The sequence below is a fragment of the Bombina bombina genome, chromosome 1 (genome assembly GCF_027579735.1).
Source record: "Bombina bombina isolate aBomBom1 chromosome 1, aBomBom1.pri, whole genome shotgun sequence".
In the NCBI taxonomy this organism is placed as follows: domain Eukaryota; kingdom Metazoa; phylum Chordata; class Amphibia; order Anura; family Bombinatoridae; genus Bombina; species Bombina bombina.
This window is the reverse complement of record NC_069499.1, coordinates 625,635,622-625,652,489: the sequence shown is the minus strand read 5'-3', so window position 1 is coordinate 625,652,489 and position 16,868 is coordinate 625,635,622. Positions and strand designations below refer to the sequence as shown.

The following is a 16,868-nucleotide window of genomic DNA, read 5'->3' as shown; positions in this document are numbered from 1 at the left end:
GGTAATGGAGATAAGGAAAATATTTTCTATTAAATTAAAATAGCATGTTTTGTACACTACACAATTGTATACGAATGTTACTTTTAATCACTGTGTAATGAAAGTGTAGAAATTACAGGAATTAACAATCTCTGAGATATACTTAACTTTGCACTCACCAGCTAATGGTTTTGACTTTGCGAATGGCTGCACATTACTCAGCTAAACGTGCATATTTTAGTAAGAGGAATTGCCTTACTCTGGGAATATTAATATATTTTGTAACTTCTGTAGCACCTGTTGTTCATGCCAAAAATATTTGGAATGTGTAAAACCTGCTGGATTTAGTGCAATCTAAATAATTTGGGAGTTTTGCTAAATTCTTGTGTTGCTATCATATTCAAATGTTTGCTCTAAAGGGATAAAAATGCTGCAATAAGAAAAAACTCATACTAGAGCATTTGCTCATAGCATTGTTGCCTGCCTATACCAAGAATGGTATTAAACACATACGCCTAGATTTTGAGTTCTGCGTTAGCCTTAAAAAGCAGCGTTAAGGGGTCCTAACGCTGCTTTTTAAATGCCCGCTGGCATTATGAGTATGGCAGGTACAGGTGTACCGCTCACTTTTCCATGACTTTTGGCTACCGCAAATCCCCTTACATCAATTGCGTATCCTATCTTTTTAATGGGATTTGCCTAACGCTGGTATTACGAGTCTTGGAAGAAGTGAGCGGTACAGCCTCTACCTCCAAGTCTCCTACCGCATATAAAAGTCAGTAGTTAAGAGTTTTATGGGCTAACGCCGGAACATAAAGCTCTTAACTAAAGTGCTACAAAGTACACTAACACCCATAAACTACCTATTAACCCCTAAACCGAGGCCCCCCCACATCGCAGACACTATAATAAAAATGTTTAACCAATCTGCCGACCGGACATCGCCACCACCTACATTATACCTATGAACCCCTAATCTGCTGTCCCTAACATCGCCGACACCTTTATTATATTTATTAACCCCTAATCTGCCCCCCCAACGTCGCCGCCACCTACCTACACTTATAAACCCCTAATCTGCCGACCGTACACCGCCGCCACTATAATAAATGTATTAACCCCTAAACCGCCGCAATCCTGCCTCGCAAACACTATAATACATTTTATTAACCCCTAATCTGCCACCCCCAACGTCGCCGCTAGTATAATAAAGTTATTAACCCCTAAACCTAAGTCTAACCCTAACCCTAACCCCCCCTAAGTTAAATATAATTTAAATAAATCTAAATAAATTTACTATAATTAAATAAATTATTCCTATTTAAAAATAAATACTTACCTATAAAATAAACCATAAGATAGCTACAATATAACTAATAGTTACATTGTAGCTATTTTAGGATTTATATTTATTTTACAGGCAACTTTGTATTTATTTTAACTAGGTACAATAGCTATTAAATAGTTAATAACTATTTAATAGCTACCTAGTTAAAATAATTACAAAATTACCTGTAAAATAAATCCTAACCTAAGTTACAAATACACCTAACACTACACTATCAATAAATTAATTAAATAAATTACCTACAATGATCTAAACTAAAATACAATTAAATAAACTAAACTATATTACCAAAAAAACACTAAATTACAAAAAATAAAAAAATTACAAGAATTTCAATCTAATTACACATAATCTAAGCCCCCTAATAAAATAAAAAAGCCCCCCAAAATAATAAAATTCTCTACCCTATACTAAATTACAAAAGTAATCAGCTCTTTTACCAGCCCTTAAAAAGGCTTTTTGCAGGGCATTGCCCCAAAGTAGTCAGCTCTTTTACTTGTAAAATAAAATACAAGACCCCCCGAACATTACAACCCCCCACCCACACACCCCTACCACACCCCTACTCTAAAACCCACCCGATCCCCCCATAAAAAAAACTAACACTACCCCATTGAAGATCACCCTACCTTGAGCCGTGTTCACCCAGCTGGGCACCGATGGGCCAGAATAGGACATCCGGAGTGACAGAAGTTTTCATCCGATCGGGGCAGAAGAGGTCCTCCATCCAGCAGAAGTTTTCATCCAAGCAGCATCTTCTATCTTCATCCATCCGGCGCGGAGCGGGTCCATCTTCAAGACATCCGACGCAGAGCATCCTCTTCTTCCCGATGACTAACGATGAATGAAGGTTCCTTTAAATTACGTCATCCAAGATGGCGTCCCTCGAATTCCGATAGGCTGATTACATCAGCCAATCGGATTTTTCCTACCTTAATTCCGATTGGCTGATAGAATCCTATCAGCCAATCGGAATTAGAGGGACGCAATCTTAGATGACGTCATTTAAAGGAACCTTCATTCGTCGTTACTCGTCGGGAAGAAGAGGATGCTCCGCGTCGGATGTCTTGAAGATGGACCCGCTCCACGCCAGATGGATGAAGATAGAAGATGCCGCTTGGATGAAAACTTCTGCTGGATGGAGGATCTCTTCTGCCCCGATTGGATGAAGACTTCTGCCGCTCCGGATGTCCTATTCTGGCCCATCAGTGCCCAGCTGGGTGAACACGGCTCAAGGTAGGGTGATCTTCAATGGGTAGTGTTAGGTTTTTTAAGGGGGGATCGGGTGGGTTTTAGAGTAGGGGTGTGTGGGTGGTGGGTTGTAATGTTGAGAGGGGTCTTGTATTTATTTTACAGGTAAAAGAGCTGATTACTTTAGGGCAATGCCCCGCAAAAAGCCCTTTTAAGGGCTGGTAATAGAGCTGATTACTTTTGTAATTTAGTATAGGGTAGGGAATTTTATTATTTTGGGGGGCTTTTTTATTTTATTAGGGGGCTTAGATTAGGTGTAATTAGATTAAAATTCTTGTAATATTTTTTTATTTTTTGTAATTTAGTGTTTGTTGTTTTTGTGATATAGTTTAGTTTATTTAATTGTACTTTAGTTTAGATCATTGTAGGTAATTTATTTAATTAATTTATTGATAGTGTAGTGTTAGGTGTATTTGTAACTTAGGTAAGGATTTATTTTACAGGTAATTTTGTAATTATTTTAACTAGGTAGCTATTAAATAGTTATTAACTATTTAATAGCTATTGTACCTAGCTAAAATAAATACAAAGTTGCCTGTAAAATAAATATAAATCCTAAAATAGCTACAATGTAACTATTAGTTATATTGTAGCTATCTTATGGTTTATTTTATAGGTAAGTATTTATTTTTAACCCCTTAAGGACCAGCGACGTACCCTGTATGTCGCTGGCCTTTTTTTGGGACTTGATTGTTTTATACCATGGTCTTGCCACCAGCGTTGAGACTGCTCTATTCCACAAAGCCTTCTGGAGGGAGGGCATTAATAGTGTGTTCTTGCTAGACTTGTGCTATTATGTCCTGAAAAAACCCTTAACGACCAGTGACATACAGGGTATATTGTGGTCATTAAGGGGTTAAATAGGAATAATTTATTTAATTATAGTAAATTTATTTAGATTTATTTAAATTATATTTAATTTAGGGGGGGGTGTTAGGGTTAGGGTTAGACTTAGGTTTAGGGGTTAATAACTTTATTATAGTAGCGGCGACGTTGGGGGCAGCAGATTAGGGGTTAATAATTGTAGGTAGGTTGCGGCGACGTTGGGGGGGGGGCAGATTAGGGGTTAATAAAATTTATTATAGTGTTTGCGAGGTGGGATTGTGGCGGTTTAGGGGTTAATACATTTATTATAGTGGCGGCGATGTCCGGTCTGCAGATTAGGGGTGTAGGTAGGTGGCGGCGACGTTGGGGGCGGAAGATTAGGGGTTAATAAATATAATATAAGTGTCTGCGATGTTGGGGGCAGCAGATTAGGGGTTCATAGGGATAATGTAGGTGGTGGCGGTGTCCGGAGCGGCAGATTAGGGGTTAATAGTATAATGCAGGTGTCACCGATAGCGGGGGCGGCAGATTAGGGGTTAATAAGTGTAAGATTAGGGGTGTTTAGACTTGGGTTCATGTTAGGGTGTTAGGTGTAGACTTAGAAAGTGTTTCCCCATAGGAAACAATGGGGCTGCGTTAGGAGCTAAACGCTGCTTTTTTGCAGGTGTTAGGTTTTTTTTCAGCCATTGTTTCCTATGTTTTTTTTCAGCCATTGTTTCCTATGGGGAAATCGTGCACAAGCACGATTAGCCAGCTTACCGCTACCGTAAGCAATGCTGGTATTGAGGGTAGAAGTGAAGCTAAATTTGGCTCAACGCTCACTTTTCTGAGGCTAACGCAGCCATTCAGAAAACTCGTAATACCAGCGTTGGCTTAAGGGAGCGCTGGAAAAAAAAGGAGCGTTAGCTCCGCAAGTTTTTACCAACAAAACTCGTAATCTAGGCGATAGTTAAAGTCAGCTTATAAAGCTCTATCTACTAAAATACAGAAGGACAAGGTTTCTACCCATCCTCATGGCTAGTGGCCAGCGGACACTGTTCATCTGCCACCTGCAGTTATCACTGCACAAAGATATCCTTGTGCAATGCCACTCCCTGGTCTTGTGTGATCTGTCAATCACCCCAAACGAACAAGTTGTAAGTCCGTTGCTTCTTAACTTTAACAACTTTATTGGAGGAGAGAGACAAGCCACTGCCTGCGTGACAAGAAAAGTGTGTTTATTTAGGATTGGAAAATGCATTAAAAATAACTGTATTAATACATTTAGATCATTTAGATTAATTAAAGGAAACATGACTGCAGTGTTCTTTTGAGAATTGCTGGCCTAGATATATTTTTTCATTAAAAAAAAAAAGAATTTTCTTGATTCTGTTTCTTTGCAATTACATTTAAATAATAGTTCTTTTTTTTAGGGACTTGGAAGGAAATCAGATGCAAACAATTCAAAGCTCAGTGTTCCAGGAATGCATAACAGTGCTGTGAGTATGGACGACTATAATACAAGATTATCCTGTAAATTTGCAGATCTGAGAATTTGTGATTTGTTTACAGTTGGAATCTGACTCCCTAACGCCCCACTCCTCCCATTTGTAACTCCATCACAAAGTGCTCCTCTGCAGCCTAGCAATACCCTCTGTATATTTATCCAGTGTTATTGTCTCTGCTCATTCAGGATTGTAACACTTACTAAATTTGCTGCATATTTATACATAAGTATCTAATTTTTTTATTATTATTATTTAACCATTTTAATGGCCATTTACGTGGAACAACTAATGTGGCCCCTCAGCTTGAAAACATTTGACACCTCTGGTCCAATGATAAATGCCGAGAGCGTATGCTGTCGGCATTTATCGATGAGCAGCGGACATGATCCGCAATAGCAGATCATGTCTGCTTGCACTATGATAAATAGGCCCCTAAAACTTTACACTTATTTTGTCAATATTTAAACAGCTGATGAAACTTAAAAAAATACTTCTACATATTATTCTCAGACTAATCTTTTCTTTGAATGCATTACTCTATCTAGCATTTATGTAGATAGGGGGGATGAGATGCCTCACGGAATTTTGAGCACCCCTTTCACAAAATAAATCCAGCAACGCACCATTCACCTATTTTCCTGTGAAAGCAAAAATTAATGTCCCCTCCTCTCTCCCTCACTATCAGCAATGCAGCGGCCATATTATCTGTACTCAGATCCTGTCGGCTTTCTGCACATGTCAGGTTGAACTCATATTACGAGTTGAAAGTAAAAAGTTATCGCTATTGCACTAACCCGACAAGTGCAAAACAGCCAAACTTACAATATTGCATGCGCAATAACCTAATCCCCCTTAGAAAAAAAGATGGGAAAACGCCCTACTCACCCACAAGCCTGATTGCATATTCTCATGTGCGCTAACCCGACATAAAAATATGAATATTTCATATTCCAATGTTCTATTTATTCATAAATACATATATATATATATATATAAATATATATATATATATATATATATATATATATATATATATATATATATATATATATATATGAGTGTGAAGAGGCCGTAATAAGGGATGTGATAGCGCTGGTTGTTAGGAGACAATATGTAACACAATTATGATGTGTGACTGAATGCAAAAAATGATACAGAAAGCATAGCAAATGAAACACAATATGACAAAAAAATATATAAAACACACTATAAGATTGAGTGGAAAGCTGGATATAAAATGTCCCAAATGCTGGAGCACTTATATGCTGTATGTACACAGTTGTGAAATTCGAGACTTTGGTTATGGGTGAAATGCAAACTTACAGAAAGGAACCTCAATCATATGAGGTAAGGCAACCGCACATCAGGAAATTACTCTCAGTAGGCTTGGCCCCTTAGGGTATAGGGGAAACTTCCAGATCAGCGAGCTTGTCTTTTTTTCCCTTTCTGTTATCCAAGTGTAGGTGAAACTTCGGGGAGTTTGAGCCCTTGTTTCCTCTGCCTCTTTTAGTATGGGTCCTCTCAGGATAGTAGTGTAGACGATATATGAAAGAAAGAAAGGCCCAAATAGTGTGATATCGTTTAAAAATCAAACATTTTATTCACATATAAAACACTCTTAAAAATGCCTGCTTACATTAGAAATCCTCACAGGTATGAGGTATTTATACAGCGATATGTAGCAGGTGCAGTCCAGTATATGCACTGTGTGATATTTATTGGGATAGGATGACCACAGATAGTATAATGGCCACAAGTAGCCAAAATACAAATATAGCAGCAAGTATCCACAAAATACTACGATCAGTGGATGTATTTAAAATTCTTATCTATAAAATATACCGCACCAGAAATTCTGGTTAGTGAGAACAGTCCGTTCATGTAAGGTGAAGTCTTAGTCTGAGACTTCACCTTACATGAACGGACTGTTCTCACTAACCAGAATTTCTGGTGCGGTATATTTTATAGATAAGAATTTTAAATACATCCACTGATCGTAGTATTTTGTGGATACTTGCTGCTATATTTGTATTTTGGCTACTTGTGGCCATTATACTATCTGTGGTCATCCTATCCCAATAAATATCACACAGTGCATATACTGGACTGCACCTGCTACATATCGCTGTATAAATACCTCATACCTGTGAGGATTTGTAATGTAAGCAGGCATTTTTAAGAGTGTTTTATATGTGAATAAAATGTTTGATTTTTAAACGATATCACACTATTTGGGCCTTTCTTTCTTTCATATATCGTCTACACTACTATCCTGAGAGGACCCATACTAAAAGAGGCAGAGGAAACAAGGGCTCAAACTCCCCGAAGTTTCACCTACACTTGGGTAACAGAAAGGGAAAAAAAGACAAGCTCGCTGATCTGGAAGTTTCCCCTATACCCTAAGGGGCCAAGCCTACTGAGAGTAATTTCCTGATGTGCGGTTGCCTTACCTCATATGATTGAGGTTCCTTTCTGTAAGTTTGCATTTCACCCATAACCAAAGTCTCGAATTTCACAACTGTGTACATACAGCATATAAGTGCTCCAGCATTTGGGACATTTTATATCCAGCTTTCCACTCAATCTTATAGTGTGTTTTATATATTTTTTTGTCATATTGTGTTTCATTTGCTATGCTTTCTGTATCATTTTTTGCATTCAGTCACACATCATAATTGTGTTACATATTGTCTCCTAACAACCAGCGCTATCACATCCCTTATTACGGCCTCTTCACACTCATTTTTTACACAGGGGGATAAGCACTGGGCTGGCAGGGGAGTCTTTCTTAGTCTCGGCCAGCACAATTGCTTTTCTGCCCTCTAAGGGATAGCAGCTTCAGGGTTGGTTTTTTGCTCCCGGAGGAATCCACCTTCTAGATTGATATTAGATTCACCTCTATATCTCTTTTTTACCCCCACAGTATAGCGCCTTCTACTTGTCTCGCTTTTTGTTCCATATATATATATATATATATATATATATATATATATATATATATATATATATATATATATATATATATATATATATATATATATATATATATATATGATAGTATTTTGGTACAATATATATCTATGCCTATAATAAATATATATATATATATATATATATATATATATATATATATATATATATATATATATGTGTGTATATATATATGTGTATACTAGTGCGAAAGTCTTTTGTGGTGACGGAACCACCGAACCACCCTGCCATTTTCAGAATCCAGAACCACCCTGCCATTTTCAGAATCCACCTAGATGCAGCTTACGCTGCATTCAGGTGGATTCCAAAAAAAGCAGGGTGGTGAAAGAATCGATCCAGGTGGATTCTTTCACCACCCCTTTTGCTCTCTCTCCCCCTCTCTTTTGCTCTCTTTCCCCCCTCTCTTTTGCTCGCTCTCCCCCTCTCTTTTGCTCTCTCTCCCCCCTCTCTTTTGCTCTCCCCCTTTTTTTGCTCTCTCTCTCCTCTCTTTTGCTCGTTCTCTCCCCCTCTCTTTTGCTCTCTCTCTCCCCTCTCTTTTGCTTTCTCTCTCCCCTCTCTTTAGCTCTCTCCCTCCCCTCTCTTTAGCTCTCTCCCTCCCATCTCTTTATATCTCTCTCCCCCTCTCTTTTGCTCTCTCTCCCCTCTCTTTTGCTCTTTCTACCCCTCTTTTGCTCTCTCTCCTCCTTCTCTTTTGATCTCTCTCCCCTCTCTCATTTGCTCTCTCTCCCCCCTCTCATTTGCTCTCTCTCTCCCTACTCATTTGCTCTCTCTACCCTCTCATTTGCTCTCTCTCCCCTCTCATTTGCTCTCTCTCCCCTCTCATTTGCTCTCTCTCCCCTTTCAGTCTATGTGTTGTTAATTTAAAAAAAAAATTGAACTACAGAAAAAAATAAACAAATTATCAAAAATAAAAAAATAAAACCTAATCCCTATGAAAATAAAAAGTCCCCCCCCCCTCCAAAATAAAAACACCCCCTAATCTAATGCTAAACTACCAATAGCCCTTTAGGGCTTTTTTAGGGCATTGCCCTAAGTTAAACAGCTCTTTTTCAGTTACCAAAAATTCTAAGTCCCCACCTAACAGTAAAACCCACCACCCACCAAACCCCCCAAAATAAATAAACCTAACACTAAAAAACCTAAACTATCCTTTGCACCACTCCGCACCAGATGTTCCTGGAAGAAGAAAGAAGAGGTTGCCACTTGGAAGAAGACTTCACGGCCTGGAACAGGACCTTCTCCGCCGGACTTCAGAAACAGTGAATACCAACCTGGGGGTTAGACTTAGTTTTTTTTTAATTTTTAATTTTTTTTTAATTTAGATTAGGACAATGCCCAACAAATGCCCTTTTCAGGGCAATGGGTAGTTTAGGTTTTTTAGTGTTAGGTTTTTTTATATTGGGGGGTTTCGGGTTTTACTGCAAAAAGCCCTTTTAAGGGCTACTGGCAGTTTATTCTTAGAGTAGAGGGTGTTTTTATTTTGGGGGGCTTTTTATTTTCATAGGGATTAGGTTTAATTTTGTAAACTTTGGTAATTTGTTTTTTTATTTTCTGTAATGTTAGCCTTTTTTATTTTTTGTAATCTTAGCATTTTCTTTTGTAACTTTAGTACTATTTTTTAGTTTAGCTAATTTGTGTTAATTTAGGGGGTGTTAGGTTAGGGGGCTTAGTAATTTAATTAGTTATTTGCATTGTGGGTTTTGGTGGTTTAAGGGGTTAATTAGGTTTATTGCGATGTGGGGTTTTTGCGGTTTAGGGGTTAGTAGGGTAATTAGGTTTATTGCTATGTGGGGGTTTTGTGGTTTAGGGGTTAATAGGGTAAATAGGTTTATTGCGATGTGTGGGTTTTGCGGTTTAGGGGTTTATAGGTTAATTATGTTTATTGCGATATGGGGGTTTAGGGGTTAATAGGGTAATTAGGTTTATTGCGATGTGGGGGTTTTGCGATTTAGGGGTTAATAGGGTAATTAGGTTTATTGCGATGTGGGTGGTTGACGGTTAAAGGATTAAAGGGACATGAAACCCAAAAAAAATATTTCATGATTCAGAGGATACAATTTTAAACAACTTTCTAATTTACTTCTATTTCCTAATTTGTTTCATTCTCTTGGTATCATTTATTGAAGGAGCAGCAATGTACTAATGGTTTCTAACTGAACACATGGGTGAGCCAATCACAATCGATATATATATATATATATATATATATATGCATCCACCAATCAACAGCTAGAACCTAGGTTCTCTGCTGCTCCTGAGCTTGCCTAAATAAACCTTTCAGCAAAGTATAACAAGAGGATGCAAATTAAATAATATAAGTAAATTGGAAAGTTGTTTAAAATTGTATTCTCTATCTGAATCATAGAAGAAAAAATTTGGGTTTCATGTCCCTTTAAGGGGTTAATTACTTTATTATTTTGCGATGTGTGGGTTTGAGGTGTATGTGTTAATACTTTGTGTGGGAAGTTCGTTTTTTTTTTTGTTATACTTCATGCGGGCAGTTTTTTTTTTTTTTTTATAATGCTGCCTTCATAGCGATGTCGCGAACAGTTCGCCGGAGAACAGTTCCGGGCGAACATAGCTTGTTCGCGTTCGCTGAGGCGGGCGAACATATGCGATGTTCGATCCGCCCCCTATTCATCATCATTGCCTAAACTTTGACCCTGTATCTCACAGTCAGCAGGCACATTCCAGCCAATCAGCAGCAGACCCTCCCTCCCAGACCCTTACACCTCATGGACAGCAGCCATTTTAGATTCATTCGGAAGCTGCATTGCTAGTGAGAGGAGGGACAGTGTAGCTGCTGCTAATTTAATAGGGAAATAGATAGCTAGGCTAGTGTATTCAGTGTCCACTACAGTCCTGAAGGACTCATCTGATCTCTGCTGTAAGGACAGCACCCCAAAAAGCCCATTTTAGGGCTAGAACATCAGTCTGCTTTTTTTTTTTTTTCCTGTGTAATCTAATTGCAGTTGCCTGCCTGCCTGCCAGCGTGTGTGTCAGGCTCACAGCGTATACTGTGCCCACTTGCCCAGTGCCACCACTCATATCTGGTGTAACATTAGTGTAAATTTAAAAAAAAAAAACTTTTACATCAGTCTGCTAGTGTAATATAATTTCAGTTGCCAGGCCAGCCTGCCACTGCCAGCCTGTGTGTCAGGCTCACAGCATATACTGTGCCTACTTGCTCAGTGCCACCACTCATATCTGGTGTAACAGTAGTGTAAATTAAAAAAAAAAACTTTCACATCAGTCTGCTAGTGTAATCTAATAGCAGTTGCCTGCCTGCCACTGCCAGCCTGCCACTGCCAGCCTGTGTGTCAGGCTCACAGCATATACTGTGCCTACTTGCTCAGTGCCACCACTTATATCTTATGTAATCTAATTTCAGTTGCAAGGCCAGCCTGCCACTGCCAGCCTGTGTGTCAGGCTCACAGCATATACTGTGCCTACTTGCTCAGTGCCACCACCAGTCTGGTGTAACAGTAGTGTAAATTTAAAAAAAAAAGTTTTACATCAGTTTGCTAGTGTAATCTAATAGCAGTTGCCTGCCTGCCACTGCCAGCCTGTGTGTCAGGCTCACAGCATATACTGTGCCTACTTGCTCAGTGCCACCACTCATATCTGGTGTAACATTAGTGTAAATTTAAAAAAAAAACTTTTATATCAGTCTGCTAATGGAATCTAATTTCAGTTGCCAGGCCAGCCTGCCACTGCCAGCCTGTGTGCCAGGCTCACAGCATATACTGTGCCTTCTTTCTCAGTGCCACCACTCATATTATCTTGTTTAATAGTAGTGTAAGTGTACATTTAAAAATAAAAAAACTATTTTGACTGTGAAACATCAGTCTGCTTTTTTGTGTCAGGCTCACAGCGTATACTGTGCCCACTTGCCCAGTGCCACCACTCATATTATCTTGTTTAATAGTAGTGTAAGTGTACATTTAAAAATAAAAAAAACTATTTTGACTGTGAAACATCAGTCTGCTTTTTTGTGTCAGGCTCACAGCATATACTGTGCCCACTTGTCCAGTGCCACCACTCACATTATCTTGTTTAATAGCAGTGTAAGTGTACATTTTAAAAATAAAAAAACTATTTTGACTGTGAAACATCAGTCTGCTTTTTTGTGTCAGGCTCACAGCGTATACTGTGCCCACTTGTCCAGTGCCACCACTCACATTATCTTGTTTAATAGCAGTGTAAGTGTACATTTTAAAAATAAAAAAACTATTTTGACTGTGAAACATCAGTCTGCTTTTTTGTGTCAGGCTCACAGCGTATACTGTGCCCACTTGTCCAGTGCCACCACTCATATTATCTTGTTTAATAGTAGTGTAAGTGTACATTTTAAAAATAAAAAAACTATTTTGATTGTGAAACATCAGTCTGCTTTTTTGTGTCAGGCTCACAGCGTATACTGTGCCCACTTGCCCAGTGCCACCACTCATATTATCTTGTGTAATAGTAGTGTAAGTGTACATTTTAAAAATAAAAAAACTATTTTGACTGTGAAACATCAGTCTGCTTTATTGTGTCAGACTCACAGCGTATACTGTGCCCACTTGCCCAGTGCCACCACTCATATTATCTTGTTTAATAGTAGTGTAAATGTACATTTTAAAAATAAAAAAACTATTTTGACTCTGAAACATCAGTCTGCTTTTTTGTGTCAGGCTCACAGCGTATACTGTGCCTATACTGTGCCCACTTGACCAGTGCCACCACTCATATTATCTTGTTTAATAGTAGTGTCAGTGTACATTTAAAAAAAAAAAAAAAATTTTGACTGTGAAACATCAATCTGGTTTTTTGTGTCAGGCTCACAGCGTATACTGTTCCCACTCACAGTAGCTTGCATGCATAGTAGCACTAATCTAAAAAAAAATGACAAGCAGAAGCAGGTCAACCCGCAGGGGCCGTTGTGGTCGTGGTGCTGTGATTCCCTTTGGCCATAGAATAATGCCCAGTGTTAGGCCACGTACCATGAACACGAAAAGTTCTGATGAAATAGTTGACTTTATAACACAGGACACCCAATCTTCTACAGCTTCCGCTCGTAACCTTGACGCACCCTCCTCCTCCAGCTTAGCTTCGGGCACCTCTCAACTTACCACTCACCTGCCTGCCGCCACCACCGACACTAGCACCACAGCCGCCTCACTTGATCTGTCAGAGGAGTTATGTACACCTCAGTGTGAAGAAATGAGTGATGCGCAACCATCATTGACAGAGGAGGTAGATAACTGTGATATGTCTCAGTCAGGCAGCTTTACAGACATGGACGACGCACAGTGTGATGATGATGATGATGATGTTGTACCCGCCGTTGCTTCCGTTGTTGAGTTGTCAGATACAAGTGAAGGGGTTGATGATGATGATACGTCCGTGGATGTCACGTGGGCGCCCGGTAGAAGAGAAGAACAGGGGGAAAGTTTAGATGGGGAGACAGAGAGGAGCAGGAGGAGGAGATGAGTTGGAAGCAGGGGGAGTTCATCGCAAGGAGCTAGTGGCACAGTCAGACAGCATGCATCTGCACCTGGGGTCAGCCAGACAGCACGCCAATCAACGCATGCTGTTGCCACCACCAGAATGCCGTTATCGCAGAGCTCAGCAGTGTGGTATTTTTTTTATGTGTCTGCCTCTGACAACAGCAATGCCATTTGCAACCTGTGCCAAAAGAAACTGAGTCATGGGAAGTCCAACACCCACCTAGGTACAACTGCTTTGCAAAGGTACATGATCTCACATCACAAACGCCTATGGGATGAACACATGAGGACAAGCAGCACACAAACTCAAAGCCGCCATCCTCCTCCTGGTCCAGCATCTTCAGCCACGTCAACCACTGCTATGCTCCTTGCCCCCTCTCAACCATCCGCCAATCTGTCTCTCTTCCGGAGCAGTTCCTGCTCATCTGCCCACAGTCAGTTGTCTGTCAAGGACATGTTTGAGCATAAGAAGAGAATGTCACCAAGTCACCCCCTTGCCCTGCGTCTGACAGCTGGCTTGTCTGAACTCTTAGCCCACCAGCTTTTACCATACAACCTGGTGGAATCTGAGGCATTCAAAATATTTTTAGCTATTGGGACACCGCAGTGGAAGGTACCCGGCCGAAATTTCACAAAAGGCAATCCCCAACCTGTACTCGATTGTGCGAAAGGAAGTAATGGCATGTCTGGCACACAGTGTTGGGGCAAGGGTCCATCTGACCACTGATAGCTGGTCTGCAAAGCATGGTCAGGGCAGGTATATCACCTACACTGTGCATTGGGTAAACCTGCTGACGGCTGCCAAGCATGGAATGCGTGGCTCTGCAGAGGAGTTGGTGACACCGCCATGACTTGCAGGCAGGCCTGCTGCTACCTCCTCTACTCCTCCTACTCCATCCTCTTCCATAACCTCTTCCTCGGCTGAGTCCTCTTCTGCTGCTGCGTCTTGCTCCACATCAACGGCACCCCCCCCAGCTCCCCAGGTACTATTCCACATCCCGGATACGGCAGTGTCACGCCGTCTTGAGGTTGACTTGCCTGAAAGCAGAGAGTCACACCGCAGCAGCACTCCTGTCCGCCCTGAATGCACAGGTGGATTAGTGGCTGACTCCGCACCAACTGGAGATCGGCAAAGTGGTTTCTGACAACGGAAGTAATTTGGTGGCGGCATTGAAATTGGGCAAGTTGACACATGTGCCGTGCATGGCACATGTGTGTAATCTGATTGTACAACGCTTTGTGCATAAGTACCCAGGCTTACAGGCCAGGATGGTGTGTGGCCATTTCAGGCTTCCTACACGGCCATGGCGCACTTGTCAGATATCCAGCAGTGAAACAACCTGCCTTTGAGGCGCTTGATTTGCGACAGCCCGACACATTGGAATTCAACACTCCTAATGTTTGACCGCCTGCTCCAACAAGAAAAAGCCATTAACGAGTATTTGTATGACCGGGGGGCTTGGACAGCCTCTGGGGAGCTGGGATTTTTTTTGCCACGTTACTGGACGCTCATGCGCAATGCCTGTAGGCTCATGCATCCTTTTGAGGAGGTGACAAACCTAGTCAGTCGCACCGAAGGCACCATCAGTGACATCATACCATTTGTTTTCTTCCTGGAGCGTGCCCTGCGAAGAGTGCTGGATCAGGCCATAGATGAGCGTGAAGAGGAAGAGTTGTGGTCACCATCACCACAAGAAACAGCCTTATCAGCATCGCTTGCTGGACCAGCGGCAACGCAGGAAGAGGATTGTGAGGAAGAGGAGTCAGAGGAGGAATGTGGCTTTGAGGAGGAAGACCAAGAACAACAGGCACCCCAGGGTGCTCGTTGTCACCTATCTGGTACCCGTGGTGTTGTATGTGGCTGGGGGGAAAAAGATACCTTCAGTGAGATCAGTGAGGACGAGTAACGGGACATGAGTACCTCGGCATCCAACCTTGTGCAAATGGGGTCTTTCATGCTGTCGTGCCTGTTGAGGGACACTCGTATAAAAAAGCTGAAGGAGAACGAACTGTACTTGGTGTCAACGCTACTAGACCCCTGGTATAAGCATAAAGTGACTGAAATATTACCGAATTCCCGCAAGTCGGAAAGGATGGAGCAGTTCAAAAATAAATTTAAAAGTATGCTTTACACAGCGTATAAGGGTGATGTCACAGCACAACGGGAATCTAACAGGGGAAAGGGTGAAAATAATACTCCTCCTCCCACGACCACGCCGGCAAGGACAGGATGCTTTCCAGACGTGTTGTTGATGGAGGACATGCGGACCTTTTTAACTCCTATGCATCGCCACAGCCCTTTGGGATCCAGCCTCAGAGAAGACTCAACCGACAGGTAGCAGACTACCTCGCCTTAACTGCAGATCTCGACACTCTGATGAACCCCTTGACTACTGGGTGTGCAGGCTTGACCTGTGGCCTGAGCTATCCCAATTTGCAATTGAACTTCTGGCCTGCCCCGCTTCAAGTGTCCTGTCAGAAAGGACCTTCAGTGCAGCATGAGATATTGTCACTGAGAAGAGAAGTCGCCTATGTCAAAAAAGTCTTGATTACCTCACCTTTATTAAAATGAATGAGGGATGGATCCCGAAGGGACTAACATTGGGTGATACATTCGAGTAAAAAAGGCCTGATGAGATGAGCTGCCTTGGGCTAAAAATGGTCCACACGCTGCTGTATTTTATCTTCGAATGCCGGATGACTTGCGTGAGTTATCCGCCAACAACTAGGGTTCTAGCCACAATGTTTTAGGGCACTTTCTAACTGTCAAACAAACATCAATTTTTCTGGCCGCTGTTACAGCAGCGGCTGCAACAATACCTAATTTTTCAGGCATGTGGCCTCTGGTGCTGCACTGTGGCTTCAAAACCCAAACCAAAAAAAAGGCAAATAACAGGGATTAAACTGCTAAGAATAGTACTACTTAACACACCACTCATATCTGGTGGCACAGTAGATTGCACGCGCAGTGCCCCAAATTTAAAGTAGGAGGACCGACCAAGCATCTTTTTCCATCTCCCGGTTCCTAAAATCCATGCCATATACACATCCCCTGATAGGGGACACCGCAGTGGAAGGTACACGGCCGAAATTTCTTTGCACAAAAGGCAATCCCCAACCTGTACTCGATTGTGCAAAAGGAAGTAACCTTACCATGGGTCCCAGTCCGCACGTCTTGTAATTCTCTGTCTGGGAAATTATCTATCCATCAAATCTATCTATCGTATCTATCAAATGTATCTATTGCATCTATTGATCTATCTATCTAATCTATGTATCTATCTATCAAATCTATCTCGTGGCCGGACCGACCAAGCATCATTTTCCATCTCCCGGTTCCTAAAATCCATGCCATATACACGTACCCTGATAGGGGACGTAACAGGTATTAAACTGATAAGAATAGTACTACTTGACAGACCACTCATATCTGTTGGCACAGAAGATTGCACGCGGTGCTCTGACAAAATGCAGAAGGACATTTGGCAGACGGAC

The 16,868-nt window shown here is 41.2% G+C and overlaps 1 protein-coding gene across 1 annotated transcript in view; it reads left to right on the top strand.

Annotated features, from left to right (window-relative positions):
* Positions 1–16,868, top strand: part of LOC128660144 (relaxin receptor 1-like) — a 291,316-nt gene that overhangs the window by 200,462 nt on the left and 73,986 nt on the right. The window contains exon 10 of the mRNA XM_053713798.1: positions 4,816–4,881. Coding sequence (XP_053569773.1) covers positions 4,816–4,881 — 66 coding nt within the window. The remainder of the gene's footprint in view (positions 1–4,815; positions 4,882–16,868) is intronic.